The sequence below is a fragment of the Pseudonaja textilis genome, chromosome 1, assembly GCF_049901715.1.
Source record: "Pseudonaja textilis isolate UNSWEBS1 chromosome 1, rPseTex1.2, whole genome shotgun sequence".
NCBI classification, from domain to species: Eukaryota; Metazoa; Chordata; class Lepidosauria; order Squamata; family Elapidae; genus Pseudonaja; species Pseudonaja textilis.
In genome coordinates, this window is record NC_141990.1 from 68,746,395 (window position 1) to 68,763,102 (window position 16,708).

At 37.3% G+C, this 16,708-nt stretch overlaps 1 protein-coding gene across 1 annotated transcript in view; it reads right to left on the reverse strand.

The window, feature by feature from the left end:
• Positions 1-16,708, reverse strand: part of MTR (5-methyltetrahydrofolate-homocysteine methyltransferase) — a 73,277-nt gene that overhangs the window by 43,088 nt on the left and 13,481 nt on the right. The window contains exons 5-12 of the mRNA XM_026705227.2: positions 16,025-16,117; positions 15,545-15,651; positions 14,482-14,541; positions 12,644-12,738; positions 7,709-7,809; positions 7,037-7,098; positions 4,730-4,797; positions 314-393 (exon numbers count right to left, since the gene is read on the reverse strand). Of these exons, the coding sequence (XP_026561012.2) occupies positions 314-393; positions 4,730-4,797; positions 7,037-7,098; positions 7,709-7,809; positions 12,644-12,738; positions 14,482-14,541; positions 15,545-15,651; positions 16,025-16,117 (666 nt within the window). The remainder of the gene's footprint in view (positions 1-313; positions 394-4,729; positions 4,798-7,036; positions 7,099-7,708; positions 7,810-12,643; positions 12,739-14,481; positions 14,542-15,544; positions 15,652-16,024; positions 16,118-16,708) is intronic.

The following is a 16,708-nucleotide window of genomic DNA, read 5'->3' on the forward strand; positions in this document are numbered from 1 at the left end:
TGGTTTTTCCCCTTCTCCACCAGCAGCCATCCTGTAATGCTATTATAAACTAGGTCAGCCATCTAAGCTCTGTCATCCTTGTGTCCAATAAGTACAGCAAAATGAAGATTCCCCCTAAGAGCTTTCCGAAGTAGATTGAAAGGCTGTAAAATAAAAAACCTCTTCACCTAATAGCTTAACCTAACACAAGTATTATACGAGGGTTTCCAATGGCTTGTAAGTATCTTGAGGAAAAAGTAGAACAGTCACAAAGAATCCTAAGATATAATTAAGAAAACATAGTTAAGGAATTCTGGATATGTTATTATCTCACCTGACAGCAGCATGTAGCCTTCAGAGACAGAGGCAGGGGGAATACGAGGTTTGCATGCCTTTACTTCTTCAGCTATCTTCCTGCATTACAAAACAATATGTTAAGAGCCCAGAGGCTTGGCAAAAAGGAATGAAATTCTTCCACAAAACACTAGAAGCAAATCGGCATTTATCTGTGTTTAATATTCTTTTCCAGTTCTCCCTTCTGAACTTCATAGTGTTAATCATATGAACTGTAATAGATTACAATCATATATACAGCATCCAATCATGGAAGGGGAAGTATCCTCATTCCTCTCCCCCATCTGAATCCACCTAGAACCGTTGAAAAGATGAGGAAAAGGAGATTCCTCAGGAGGTTACTCCTGGGAAAACAGATCACTTGATACACTGATTTAATGAAATTAAATTATTTGAACATCAATGTTCAATTGAACATCAACCTGTACCAGATCCCACTTTTGGAAGGGGATTCATTCTGCATAGAGGGACAAAGATAGCTGAAGCAATGGGCTCATGTTCCTCCTATTGTGTTACCTTGGACTCCAAAATACTGAAAACTTATTTATATTCAGGTATAAAAGAAACAAATGTGGTCCCTTAGTAACCAACTATATTTGGAGTATTTTTTTTCATTTAAAATTTTGTTAGTTCATCATTAAAAAAAGGCATACAGAATTGTCAACAAACTGTTGCAACGTACTTGCATCTCTTTTTCTAATTTAAAGGAATGCAGAAGGTTACAGTTCTGGTCAGTCCACTCTTTCTGCAGTAAACTATAATCTGTTAGGGTCATGAGAAATGAGTCCAACCTGGGTTTGGGGTGTGACATCACCTGTAATCCCATAGCAGGGGTGAGTGAATGGCCTTGGTCAACCGATAAATTATTATAGCTTTCAGGGATATTGCTCTGCAGAAAACCAGACATGAGATCCTGTTCATGAGATTGGGCCTCAGGGATGAGATGGAACCAGGGATGGGATGCAAATATTTTTACCACCGGTTCTATGGGCATGGCTAGGTGGGCGTGGCTTTTTTTGCAGCACTCCCCCCCACCCCTTCTGTTTTTGTTTTTGTTTCTTTTTTCTTTTTTTGCCTCCTGGCCTGAATCCCGGAACAGCTGATTGTCAGAACAGCTGATTGTCGGGAGGAAAAAGAAAAGAAATACCAGTTTATCCAAACCGGTAGCTGTTTTTTTTTACTACTGTCTCACTTGAACCAGGCCGAACTAGTAGAATACCACCACTGGATGGAACAGTTGTTACTGTACCACTCTACTAGGTAGCTACTTCCCTATTTGAGCTGCTGGATGTTGTGGGTGGGCTGGCAGTGGAATTTCCCAGGATTATGTTCTTGTGAGTCTTCAATCTGTTTTTCTTAGGTACGAAATTGGAAGCAACATGGGAGTTCATAACCACCATAGGCCTGGCCACATCATTGTGGGCCTGGCACACATGAAGTGTCATATACTAGACTGTGTGTGTGTGTGTATGTGTGTGCACACACATGTGCACTTGTATATGTATATCTGTATCTATATGTATGCATGTATATTTCATATACATAGCCTCAGGGCTATGGTAACGGAGCTGGTTTGTAACTTGGAAGTCCTCCTGGACTTATGGTTTCAATACAGTAATCTAGGGGCAGCTATAGCAATAGCACTTAGACTTCTATACCACTCCACAGTGCTTTACAGCACTCTCTGAGTGGTTTACAATGTCAGCACCCCCCCTCCCCCCAAACAATCTGGGTCCTATTACCAATCTTGGAAGGATGGATGGCTGAATCAACCTTGAGCCCTGTCGGGATCAAACTTCAGGCTGTGGGCAGAGAATGCAATGCTGCATTCTAACCACTGTGCCACCATGGCTCTATAGCTATTCTCGGAAGGATCTTTGCACAACTTTGTGATATATGTCAATTATATATATTTCTAGACAGGGTGACCCTTTTCACAATCATTCATATCTTAAGTCAAATCTCAGTTGGATTTCTATAATGTATGGGACATGGGCTACTTGGAAGACCATCTAAACTTGTGGATGGTCCAGAATATGGTGGCACTAGTAGCAATTTGGAATTCTCCCGCACCAAAGTTGGAATAGCCCCATTTCCATTATTCTTTTGCAGAACCAAAATACCTGGTTTTTCTTCCATGAACTGATCCAGAATGGCAAACGAATCTGTTTTGATGTATGGTATTTTCATCAATTAAGTGTTGCTTATTTATTAGAATTTTTTATTTCACCCTTACTATTTTATAAGTAATTAAAGGGATGAACATACATAATACTCCTTCCAATTCCTATTTTCCCCACAACAACCCTGTGAGGTGAATTGGGCTGGAGAGAATGACTGGTCCAAAGTCAGGTTTCTGATTTTGTAATTTGTTTTTGCATTATGCTTATTTTCTTTCCATTTTTCTTTTTGTATTCTACCCAGGCCACAAATCATGGGAGGGCCAGCCTTAAAAATCTTTGAAACAAACAAATAAATAAATGTATTCTTCTGCTTTCCCTTCCCAAATGACACTCATTTCAGTCCTCATTGATCTGCTCCTTTAAAAAAGAAAGTTGAAGTCTTTACACTTTTGTTCGTACTGAAATTGCATTGAACATATTAATACATTTTTCCAGAGATGCCATTAGTTCAATTTCTGTCAAGATGGAGGCACCAAAAGATTTGTTGAAATAAATAGATCTCAAATTCTTTATATCGGATTACCTATTCACTGGGAAGTCTACACATTCAGAAACTCAGAATATATAAAAGCATAATTATTCTTAGTTGCAAACCATCCATTTTTCTTCTCTATCCCAGATGGTTATCTATATTTAATGTGATATTTCTATTCTGTCACAAGGCTTTTAAAATTCAGCTCCATCACATTTTATTGCAAGGAGAAGATGACTAAGCTCTTGCTATTACAAATGAAAAAGAGCAGATCTCCAATTAATTTTATACTAGGTTTACAGAAAAGATTCACTAAAATAGGTAGTTAAACAAATATTTAATTAACTTAATCAGCAGTGCTTTTATGCATTGAGAAACCATCAGATTCCACAATTGACACACAGCTTCTTTGAAATCTGTAAAAAATATCTAGCTTAAGCTAATGAGTTAAACTTTTTTGAAGTTTGTTGCTATTGAGACTCATCATCACAGCCTAAAGTTTCTTTTTCACCTGACTAGTGTACATTATTTCTTAGATTTGACCAGAGATCACAGGAAGGCAACATAACATTCATGGGATTGAAAATACACCGCAATGTTTTTCTTAGCAGTCACAAAACTGATTAGATCTAAAGATATTTTATGTTTTAAAAATCATAAGAACCACTGGTCTACTGAATTATTTTCATTTAAAAGAATGCTTCTGTTCCATAAATCCCTTCAGACATAATCAGAACTGGAGGGATGACTAGTGGCATACAAAACACTTTCAAAATAAATTGAAATAAAAATGCCCAACTTGGAACTCAAAAGAATTGTTTAACATTTGGAACACGCTATTTCAGTCATTTTGGAATGTTTCGCAATCAAAAGAAAAATATTTCCACAATAATGTCAAGACTGTATTTTAAATATAGCTTTTTCAAAACAATACATTTAAAATATGGAATGTACTATGCATCCTAATAGCTTCAATTCAGTTCTTGTTTGAAGGTTTACCTATCTACAAGACAGATAAAGATAATGGCAGACAACATTCACAAAATTGCTCTCTAGTAACTGGGTGTTTTGAGTCTTGCTATATCCACCATAGTCGTCATTTTGTGTACAGCTAAGAAAAGCCCTAAAACATCTTCTAAGATTTCCAAATATGCTCACTCGCTAAATCCCCCCAAAGTCCTCCAGAAGGCATGAAGAAACTTCAATGCCTCATTCTACCACATAAGTCAACATTAGTTATATAAACACCAAGGACTGATAAACTGATACCTCTATGCATTTTCGTCTACAACTCATATAAGTAATGGCTTATAGAAATTGCTAATGATAATTTCTAAACAACATGGGTGTCCAATCTTGAGGTACAAGTCAATATCAAACACCCTAGCCAAAGAAATGTATCAGTTCCACCAACCAACCACCAGCAGGTTCTTCTGTTAAATGTCTCAAGAATACAACTTGCAGACATGCACAACTTCACATGGGTTTTGGCCATAGCAACCAGCAAGGCCTTCTTCAAGTCATTTTCAGAGAGGAAAAGGGAAAACTAAGCTGCCACTCACATAAACAGTTCACCAGGGATATGCAAATATCTTTGTAATGTAACAACTACAAAACTGTGTGCTCGTCATTTTTCCACAAGCTAAAATGTGTCTATTGATATTAGAGATCCTAAACTGAACCATCATCCATGGCATTATCCTCAGAGATGATGATGCTAATATTATATACATGAAATTACCGGATATGTGCTGGAGTGGTACCACAGCAACCACCAACTATATTGACCAAACCATCTAAGGCAAGATCCTGGAGAAGAGAAAAAGGCATTTTTAGACACAATGGGTTAAGAGCACAGTCACATCTGAAGCATGCATAAAGCTTTGCTAGAATTTTTATTTACACATATCCTTGCTAATTACCAACAACTCAACGGGGGGCTAATAAGTACAGTACCATTTCTTTTAAAGCCCCATTGAAGGCTTATATTCCATCTTGGATGAAGATACTTGCATATAAACCTATTCCTTATTTTAAATGCTCTACATGTTTGCCTCCAGATGATACTCAGAAACAGCCCACAATAAACCACTGAAAGTAAATTGACTGGCTCATTTGAAACTCCTAGGGCACTGATCAATTTCTGAATATGATACAATCTTACTAATGATACAACTTACACAATTTCTTTCTGATCAACACCAGAGTATCTTAGAATTGCAGAACATCTAGAAAAAGGGAAGCAAGTTTGCAGATTTACAAAGGAAGAGAGAGGAAAGTATCCCAAAGTCAAGATGGTGCCTATTACAGCAGTGCAATGTACATAAAAGGGGCAGGGCTTCAATTACATGATTTACATCCACCATCTTGATTTTTTGATACCCATCCCGTAGACATATTTATGATTTGTATGATTACTCATTAAAGGTCTCACACAATAATCCTAGGCATGTCTGTCAGCTCATAAGTAACTATTATACTGTTAGGCAGTGTTGAGCTTCAGGGTTTAGTAACCGTAAGATAAGCAGAAGATTTCTTGACATGTTGCCAGAAACTGGTCTGACATCTTCATTTTTAGTAGCAATTTTGTTAGGCATTACAATTAAAAAGACGAAAGCTAATACAGACTAAGAAAAAGAAAGGAAAAAATGAAAATTACAACAAATGATGTTGATTCAGACCTAGTCAGCAAAAGTCGGTTAAGGGTTACCAGAGATACCAACAGATCTATTTTAACCTTGATCAAATAAACCAACTTTACATTCTTTTATTTTTAATAATCTTAATTAGTCCTTTCGACTAATGTCCTAGAAATTGATTTCATTTTTTTCTTTGTCCGGTCTCAGAAAACTCTTCAAAGCTTTAACAATCTGTTTAAACAATCAGCCTTTTAGTGTGTATTCAAAACTTCTTTCATTAAAGATTAAAAGCGACTCACCCAATATATAACAGTTCTGAATTTAAAAAGCAGTTAACAAGCAATTTCCAAAAGGGATCTGAAAATGAAGTATGTGAATTCAGTGTCATTTGGAAAGATGCCAAACTCTGGTTTGGGCAGTCATTTTCTCATCTCCCAGTACTCTAAAACTGCCAGAAGCCACTGTTTTGTGATCTCCTCATAAGGAGTAACTATCTGGAGCACTTGTGGGCAATGCCAAGCCGTCTCCTTGTCTAAAGAGGAACTGTGAAGAATCCGTACATTTAGTGGCTATTTATTCTGCCAAAGTCATTATCTCCACGCTCAACAGAGCTATCTTCAGTTTGGCACTTCTTTTCCAGAAGTAATTGGCATCTTTAGAAGCAAAGACTGACTTACTTCTGTCTTTATAACTATAGTAGGTTGATTCGTCCATAATTGAAGCCATAGGAAATTCACTCTTTTGCAAAGCTTGGTTATCTGTCCTGGGCTACAACAAGATCACAGGGTCCACAACCAACAAATAAGATAAACTCTGCCCACAGCTTCAATTCAATTGAGGAAATGACCAATACAAGCCTGTGCAAAAGCAGAACCAACCAAAAATCAATTTCCAAAAATGGGCAAATCAGAAAGCTGCCTAGATGTACACCCAGTTAGTACCAGCCACTTAGAGTAAGCACTCAGAACTCGGCATGAACTAGGAAGCAATCAGTTATCAGAAAATGAACAATCAGAAGCTAGAATGAAAAAAGGGCCAATCAGGAACCATTATATCCAAAATAATCAATGAGGATCAGGCACAAACTAAGAACCAATTAGAGACCAGCCCTCACCATCTATCAATTGGAAACTAGCTTGGCTATAGATCGATCACTTCCTGCTCAGGTGTCTGTGATCTGCTATGCAGACCATCTTGCAACCGAAAATGCCAGCCTCAGTTGCCAGTGAAACTTCAGAAAATCTGGTGTCTAAAACACAATCAATTCTGAAACCCAACACTGTCCAACAGATGCCCACAGCTTTTACCATTAAACTATTATACAACTGAACTCTGTAAGAACACAGCTCACAGCAACATACAAATCATTTTTTCTATAATAAAAAAATCTCACCAAAAAATAGTCTTACCTTAATGTGCTTGCCAGTCACCTGAGGCGTTTCATCATAACCACCAAAGGTGTTAGGAAGACCTAAAAAATACATTCAATTCTATAAATCTTTTACATTTATAAATGGAAAGAAAATGTAACACTGTAACATTTTTGAACAAAAATCCTGTAAACATTTGAATTATCTGAAGGCAACTCTCTTATGAAAGTTTTTGCTTCATAGTAAAGTAACAGCAAACTTAGCACAAGTTGACAAAGCAAAAACCATTTTTCGTAAAAGAAACAATTTAGTTTTGTCAAAAGTTTATTCACAATTTTATCTCAAAGAAAAACATTTGGCCACAAATCTAAAACTGGAAGGATCTGCATACCACATTTACGATTTCAAGCCTCTGACTTCATTTAAGTATGCCCATTTTGCCATAGACTAAAGCCACTTAATTTTAATGGTCACTGCTCATCTGTCACATGGTAAGACACCAAACAATGAAACATTTGTTTGAAAAAACAAGCACCTAACAAAGAAAGTCCATTCACACCAAATTTCAAAAATGGTTCACCTCTGACAGGTTGACAAGCTATTCAGCATAGTAATTCATTTAATGCTGATAATGGCACCGGTACATGCTTTCATAACACCTATTGTTTCAACTGTTGTGAAAGGGATGAATTCAGACAGATCTACGCATACCTGCATTGGGATAACAAATGATGTAACTAGTTGTACATTTTCCTATTGCTTCAATGAAAGGTCTCATTTCAACTGCCCCCAAAGCACAGTTTAATCCAATGCTGCAAATATAAAAGAGAATCCAATAAAACCAAGTTTGTTTTAATCACAAAATCATACATTTGGAAGTAGTCATTTAGGAAAATGTGACCAACTCCTTGTCTATGCAAAAATTCAGTTTAAAGCACCCCTAACAGATGATTGTTTTGAACTCATCCAGCAAAAGGACACTTGCTCATTACCATTTAAGCATCTTGTGATCAAATTTTTCTTCAGGCATAAATGTGGTAAACCATTGATTTTCTACTGGAATGGGATCTAGGTGTAGAAATACATAGTATGGTATGTAAAAAGCATTGTGTGGACTAAAACCAGTGACACCTAATTCAAGAATCTAGATGAGATTTACATAAATGGGAATATTTTGGGACCAGATGGAATTTTGCAGTATCCAAATATTTTGATTAATTATTGCAACCTCATTGCTTTATTATTTGCTTTATGGGAATCTAATTATTTCTACAAACCACTTTGAGTGCCTTTCAGAGGAGTGATACAAAAATAATATACAGTAGGAGATAATACAAATGCTACTACTTCTGCAGATAGTAGATTAGTAAAAAAATCAATTTCAAATAGGGAACATTCTGAAAATAACAGATCTTCCAATAGTGTCAACTCTATCATTTATTTATTTACATAAAAGCTAAAATATAAAAAGGTAAAAACAAACATTAAAACCAAAGACGCATGAGGAGAGCAGGGACAGAGAGTGAAATCTCGTATAAACTTCCCAATTCAACTGTATTTTGCCATTTCAAATTCCAAAGCTAGAAAAAGTTGCTTAAGAAAGGCAGCCATATAAATCTTTTAAATAAGTAGTTAGAATAAGAAAGATTAACGTCATCAGTGATTAGCTTCCTAGGCAGCAGCTGCTTGCTGGGGTTGCCAGAGATGCTTCATGCAGAAAGCTAATTTAGTAACTAGTCAGGAATAAAGGTGAGAATCTCATTGAACTAATAACAAAAACAAGCCTGTAGAAGATAAGCCTCCACCAAGCTTTGGATTCACATATGTCAACTGCAACTGAAGGCTCCCTGTAGTTGTTTCAATGGCCTCCTGAGGTTTTCTGGGCATGGTTATACATGCCCAACTATCACTTCTACCAGAGAAAACGGAGCAGCTGCAATTCCTCTGCTACTTCAAGGAGCTGATCAGGAGAAATATGCCCCCTCACAAGAAAATACCTTGCCCACCTGTCTCTACCTAGAAGTCCTCCAAAGATGGGGTGTCAACTCCCATAGTTCCCCACTCAGCATGAGTACTACTTGGAATTCTGGGAATTGAAGTGTCAGTTGGAGAAAGAGCTACCCTAAATGATCAAATACGATTTATTCCAACAAACTAATTTTGACTACCTGAGAAGTTACCTACATATTCAGAAATTTTATATTGCCACCTACTCATACATGGTGACTCAAGGTGGCTTACAAAAATATAAAAATGCCATATAAAACAATAAAAAGAATAAAATAATATAGATATAATATAGAACATCTCCTTCACCTTACCAAGGAGCACGATTCTTTAAAATGCTATAAAAACAAAAGGAAAGCAATAATCCTCTCTGATGATAAAAAGCACAAGCAGGGTCAGAGATTTTAGGATGCCTGAAGAAAAGATGAGAGTAAAGCTTTCCCTCATGTGAAAATAAGTAAAATTGAATTTACGGCTTCAGTTCTTTTCTTTTTTTTCTTCTTCTTTTTTTACGGCTTCAATTCTTATGAGGCAGTGATTCCCTGCACCTCCAGTTCAGATTAAGCTTTAACAATCTCTCAGCAGGCTGCTATTGAGAGAACTTACTTACAGAAGGAAGATTCAGAGAGATTGCAGTTAAGACTGCTGGTGAAGTTTTTCATTAAAAAAAAGGGGGGTCCGTGGCCCTATTGATACATAATAGTTCTCTGCTCACAGCAGTGCAAAAGGTAAGAGATGTATTCCATTGTAATACTGCATCTTCTAAAAATATTACAGTCGCTATTAACTTCTGAAAAAATGTTTAAATTGACAGTCCTATCAATGGACACTCTCCTAATAGTTTGTAAACTAAAGCTATCTCATAGATTTCTTACATTTTTTATAATCCATGGGGAAGTTTATGCAATCTTTGATTCAATCAATCTTTGATTAAGCAGAGATTATTTGTGCTAAGAAGCAGTAATCTTTGATTCAGTCAGCAATGAAGGTTGTATGAGCTCTGCTAAACAAGAACTCACAATTCACTGCAAATAGCCTACTGAGAAGCTTAGCTGTAGAGAAATTATCCACAGTATAAATACCACCAAACAGCTAGTCTTCACTGAACTGTCCTATGCTGCAACCATTCAGAGTTACCATGGTGCTGAACAAGTAACTTTACAACCAGTTGTTGTAATTAGGAACGTCCTGGCACTCAGGTGATCAAGATTCAGGCAATTTGCAACCAACAGCTTTTTAATGACTATTGTAGTGTTTTGTCAGTCATGTGATTTCTATTTGCGCACTTCACAGCCTGCTTCCAAAGATGGAGAAGCTGACAGTAAAATCTCACATCATGATTATGTGATGTCTCACGTAACAACCATGCTGCTTAGCAATGAAATTGCTAGTCCCAGGTGTTGTTAAGCAAGGACCACCTGACCAATAATCTACCTAGGACAGCTGTCACAATAACAAGACAAATAGTTAAACACAAGGAACATGCTAATATGCACTGGATATCTATAGCAGCCCAAGAGTATAATAAGAATAGCAGAATAGATTCAATATATCCTAGAAATTATTATTCCATGGTCGGTAAAAAGACCCTAAAGCTGAAAAGAGATCAGATTTTAGCAAGACAACAATCTGATACATACTTTCAATCAACCATGAACTATATATAACAGAAAAGGTAATGGTTTTTCAACAGTGTTCATTGACCTCAGACTTGAACGGTACTGAGAAATCTCAAACATGAAATCATACCCAGGGGGATATAAGAGTATTTCAAATCTGAGCTAGAAGAGTTTTGCAAGTAAAAATGAGGGAACACATTCAAAAGAAAGAACAGACTCTTAACTGGCTAGAGGAAATATTACAAAGTTGTTTGTTCTTGCAAAGGATGCCACCCAGCTTTTACAAAGTAATAGTTAGAAAGCTGTCCAAATCTCTTCACTTGTTGTGGTTACTTTTTCTCATTCAGAATCTATAAACAGCTGTATTCAAATCTACAGAAAAATTGGATGTTTAGCTTTGTACCTTGCAAATCTTCTGCTGCTCACTTCAGCATTTTTTGAAACATGCTGTTTGATCAGAGATGCCTCCTTTTTTGTATGCAGTTGATTATGTATCCTTCAATATATGCATAGATTCCACATTTACTTTTTTTTCTACATGATCTATGTCGCTAACATTTTCAAAACAAACTGGGATAATTATAAAATTGGCAGGCACCAATTAATTGTATAAAAGATCAATGACCTCTGCACTGCTTCACAAAGGCATGTAATGATAGAATAGGCAATATAGCAAGGGTATATGGCTGCCAGTCATTCAAATAGTATAAATAAAATTAGATATATACAAGGGTGCAATTCAACTGGTGTAACAACCCATTCGGCGAGCGCATGCTTTGAGTGCGTGCAGAGCACTTGCTACTACTGACCTTCTCCAGCAATCCCTGTGTGTTTAACAGCTGATGCGCAGCAATCCACTGTGCTATGTGAATCAGCTGAACTTGAAAAACAGGATATAAAGCACCGCCTAAGGCCCGGGTGGGTGGGCCCAACAGCTGATGGTTGGAGCAAACCGAACCTGTTTGCTCCCAGCTGATCCTTAGAGCTACCAGTTAACCCGAACCGGTAGAATCCCACCCCAGGATATCTATCTTACCCATAATTCAACAAGACCTGTAGCCAGTATAAAGTAGGGCCAAAGATGCCTTCCTTATCAATCCATAAACAAATTGTTTCCATTTAATTCTGTTAAGTCATGTCTGATTTATAAGCTTTTTACACTTTTTAACTCCCAATCAGAGCTCCCTTTTCACTTTAGGTTCTTTGCCCCAATAGATGCATTTCATCTATTTTTCCTACCAGCCTCATTTGTTGACCATCCTTTACAGATTTTCTATTTCTTCTTGCTTTTTCCTTTTTGATCAGTCATTTCCCCAAGACACAAAAACAGAGAGGAAGAGCAGAACTGACTTCAGCCTGTAACTGCTGCACTGCATCTGTGTAATGAGATGAATTAACTGCAGTAGAGCTTCACGTCAAGCATTTCCAAACTTTGCCAGATGTGACAAATTTTGTCAACCAGGGACAAACAAAGCAGCTGTTCTAATTTCTTCAGCTAATAAACCTAAAGTACTCATCTGCTTGGCGGTATTTATTAACTGTTTTCAAGCTTCAAGCACAAACTGGAGGAGGAAAAGTGCAGGTCTGTTTGGAATCATATCCAATGCACAAACTGTAGGGAAGAAAATGAGCAAGCAAATCAAGATTACACAAGTGGATAGAAAATGGATATATTGACCCTGAGCACTTATGAGACAATTTGATGTGTGTGTGTGTGTGTGTGTGTGTGTGTGTGTGTGTGTGTCAGCACCCTTTCCAGCTGTCAAGAAACCATACTAAGAGAGAGGCCTGGCAGGATTTGATTTCTCCAGGTTATCATCTGCATTTTCCTATGGAGAAATGAATTCTTTGAAATTAATGATTTCTCTGAAAACAGCCAGTGGTGTTAGACTGTGGATAATCTGAGCAACAGCAGCAATTAACAACTGCAAGCTCCTTGCGGAATCTCTTTTAGCAAAATGGTTATAGAATCTATTGCAACGCTTATTGTAAAGCATATCCAGGGTGTCTGTTTTCTCACCAAAGTGGCTGGCTGTGAGATATGCTGATGACAAATGCTTCCCCAGTCTGCCCAGAAAGAGTACGGCCACTTTTATCGACAATGGTTCCTGATACCTGTAGACCACAAGGAGAAGAGTAGGGGGGAAGGCAAAGCAACAATGTTAAAAACAGTGCAATAATAGATGCTAAAGTGAATTTAACTTTAATGCTTCTGTGGAAAACATCCGACTTGCCACACAATTGGAAATGAGTGACTTTTTTCCCACATCCCATCTTTCGTCAAATCCCTTCCATGCATTTGGGGACCACAATATCCAGATCCCTTCTGTGTATTGGGGGACTACAATACCCACAAACCCCAGTTCCCCCTGGGCTGAAGCTTCAGTTCCCTTTAAGGGGAACTGCCTGGAGAGGGCCACTCTACCCAGAAAGCACAGCAGAATAAATTTTGTATCTGTATTCAATACTTAAAACCCAATCGAATTTTAATGATTTTGCTCAAATAGGGATTTTTTTTAATTAAAAAGTCCATTTTCTATAGCAGTATGAGAATAAGTTCTTCCCATCTGTCTTTTATTCTGCCTTATGAAGCTTGACATTTCTTCTGAACATTGTAAGCCTTTTTTAATTAGGGTTATATTTCTAATCTGGCATACAGTATATATGTTCACTACCAAAAAAAAAAAAAAAAAACCAACACAAAGTCACTTAAGGTCTCTATGGAAACAATAACATATAGCAGAACCAAAAGTAGCAGCAATATCAGTTCAACAGACTATCCTCTAAATTATTGTACATATCAAATTCTTCTCTATTCAGCCTACCCATTGTGCCCTAAAAATACCACAAGCTTATAAAAGCAAAATGATTGGTTTTCCTTGCTTTCCGTGCAACAAATGCCCTCATGTCAGCCAAATAATTTGGGGGGATCAAGTGCCAAGAGCCCGTGGAGAATATATGTGTTAAATACATATCCTTCCTTTAGTCAATGACAGATGTTCCCTGCTGGGATTATCATCTCCCAGCTTCAGGTCACAAGGTGCAGAAGACAACTTATTGGGCTCTATTGCAATCCTCTCCAGCAGCACATTGGTCAGTCAAGGACAGATGGGATGTAACTATCTCATCAAAACATCCAACTACCCACTCTTGTACCAGGCAGTCTGGCTGCTCTAGGCAGAAGGAGGTGCTGCCTGCTATCTGTATGGAGCAGTGGGGAACAGGAAACTATCAATAAGATTTAGGAAGCTTTCAGCTGCTATTGAAGTTCCCAGCTGAACCTCAGCACATTTAAAACAGCAAACATAAAGGCAGCAGGTGGGGAGAAGAGAGGGCATTCCAAGACTCAGCAGCAGCTACCCTCTGAGTTAGAGCACAGAATTGCACACTGAGCAATATTATTATTTATTTGTATTTTTAGTATGCAGAGACTCCGGGGAGGAATTAACATATTTTTGAACATGTAAAACAGACAAAATATGCCACGTATTACAGTTGCTGAGCCCACAATTCAGCTTTATCAGCTAATGAAGCCATAACTTAGTGTGAAAATTACTCGGATTCAAGGTTGGCGTCTTCCAAGGGACAATAATTAGGAGGCCAGGCAAGATTCTTATTATTTGGCACACTGGTTATATTATTGAGGGGACATTTTCAGACTGCTGTGTATGGCAGGTCATTTATTTATTATCATATAATATGATTATAAAGCACATATTGGAAAGAGCATGCTAACACAGAATATCTGAGGTTTCCAAAACACAGTGTTCTTGATTATATTAACTACTGCAGAAAAAAGGAAATGTAATCTTTTTCAGAAGAACTGGATAATTCTAAGTTTAATTAAAATATACTCACAAACAAGGGTCTTGGTTCATATTCTTCTTCAAATAACTTTTGGAGAGCAAAGAGAGCTGCCTGCCCAATGAAAATATCACAGTAAATTAATCCTTTACTCTAGGAAATTCTCATTTCATAAATATGGAAGAGAAAGGGAACAAATTACTACTAATGAAAGTGTATAGCTCAACCCTGCTCCAAAGCATGCATACGGAGAGTCAAGAAAAGTATGCAAACCACAGTGGAGCCTGCTGGACATTTGTAACCACAAGAAACATGCTGACCTGTGTCATCTATTGCAGGATTTATTACAAAATAGACCCTGAGAGTCCATACAGAAACTGAATCAGGTAAGATGCCTTAATAAGACCTCACCTCAACTGAGCACAATGCGGAAAACATTGGTACACATTTTTTAAAAATGCAATATTTCGCAAACTTTATTTTAAACCCATATTAAAGCTTCAGTCAGGCTGCAGTATGAACTTCACAGAGATTTTCAAGGCTCAGAGAGAGAAGTCAAGGAATGATCCATGTTATAAACTTTATCTCTTAGGCAAACTAGACTAAAGATTCAGGTTTGGCTCTATTTGCTTCACTATACTATCTTGACTTCGTACAAGAATTCCAGATAAAGATTACTGTGTCCCTTTTTCTTGTTTCATTTCGAAAACTTCTCTTTACTTAAGGGAAAAGTACATTTTTAAAAATCACCTGACACAGATTTCCAAATCTGAATTGCGAATGTTATAAACCAGGGGTGTCAAACTTGTGTTGTCACGATGGTGTCACATGACATATTGGGACTTTTTCCCCCTTCGCTAAACCAGGCATGGGCGTGGCCAACGTTTGACGCATCTGGTCTGTGGGCCGCACGTTTGACAGCCCTGTCATAAACCATAGGGCAGCAGTACTCAAATTTTCAATTGCCCTTAAAAAAAAGCCAACCTTTTATTTTATAGCAAATAAAAGGATATCTGCCAACATAGCCTGATTAGTCTATGCAATGACTTCATTTTCACATATTATTGGAAATGGGCATTATAATTACAAACTTCCAAGATTCTACTTAAAACCTCACCTTAGCATTGGCTGTATCAAATATGGTTTCCACCAGCATGATATCTGCCCCACCATCTAAAAGACCTTTGGCTTGTTCAGTGTAGGCATCTACCAATTCATCAAAAGCTAAAACAGAGCAACAAATAGTTACAACAATGAAAACTGTACTTTTCCATTTCAGCTTCTAATTAAACCTGCATTGTAATTCCTTATTGTTTGAGGTAATACATGAGATTGCTAGCATCAGATGGGCTATCAGATATTACTAAATTTTTGCTTAACTATTTAAAAAAAAACCTGAGGCTCTTTTAATTTATCAGTATTAACTTATTAACTGTAGCCAAACATGAAATAAAATTTCAAAGTGAGAAAATATTTAGAACTATTGAATGTTTTGAGTCAATATGGCAGAACTGCAATTAGAACTAAACTGACAGAAGCAGATAAAGCCAAATTAATAATCATTTTCAGTTTTAAGATTATCAATGGAAATACTTACTAACATTCCGATAATCAGGACTTTCCACTGATGGGGAAACAGAAAGGGTCTTGTTTGTGGGGCCCATCGCCCCAGCAACGTATCTTTTACTACCTTAACAAAGGAGAAAAGGATAATATTTAAATGACAAGCTTTGGATTGTAAGACAAAGAAATGCAAAATAATAGACTATATCCGATCTTATGGTCTTCATTTATATGTAGTAATGAAAAACCATGACTCCCTTCCAGAGATTAGATGATAGCAATAGCAATAGCACTTAAACTTATATACCACTTTATAGTGCTTTACAGCCTTCTCTAAGCAGTTTTACAGAGTCAGCATATTGCTCCCAACAATCTGGGTCCTCATTTTACCCACCTCAGAAGAATGGAAGGCTGAGTCAACTTTGAGCCGGGTGGGATTCGATCTGCCAAATTGCAGGCAGCTGGCTGTCAGCAGAAGTAGTTTGCAGTTCTGCACTCTAACCACTGCGCCACCGAGGCTCTATGATCCTTTCTGCCAAAAAATATCTTGTAGAGTGTACAAGTCTGCTTCTATTGATCTTCATACACTAATTAATAATAATGACCATTGTTTTAGGATATAAATGAACAAAATCCTGAAGTGAACACCAAAGATAGGTATGGACAAACTGTGACCCCAGAATTACAAATGGCCACTGAGTTTTCTTTTAGCTGTTAA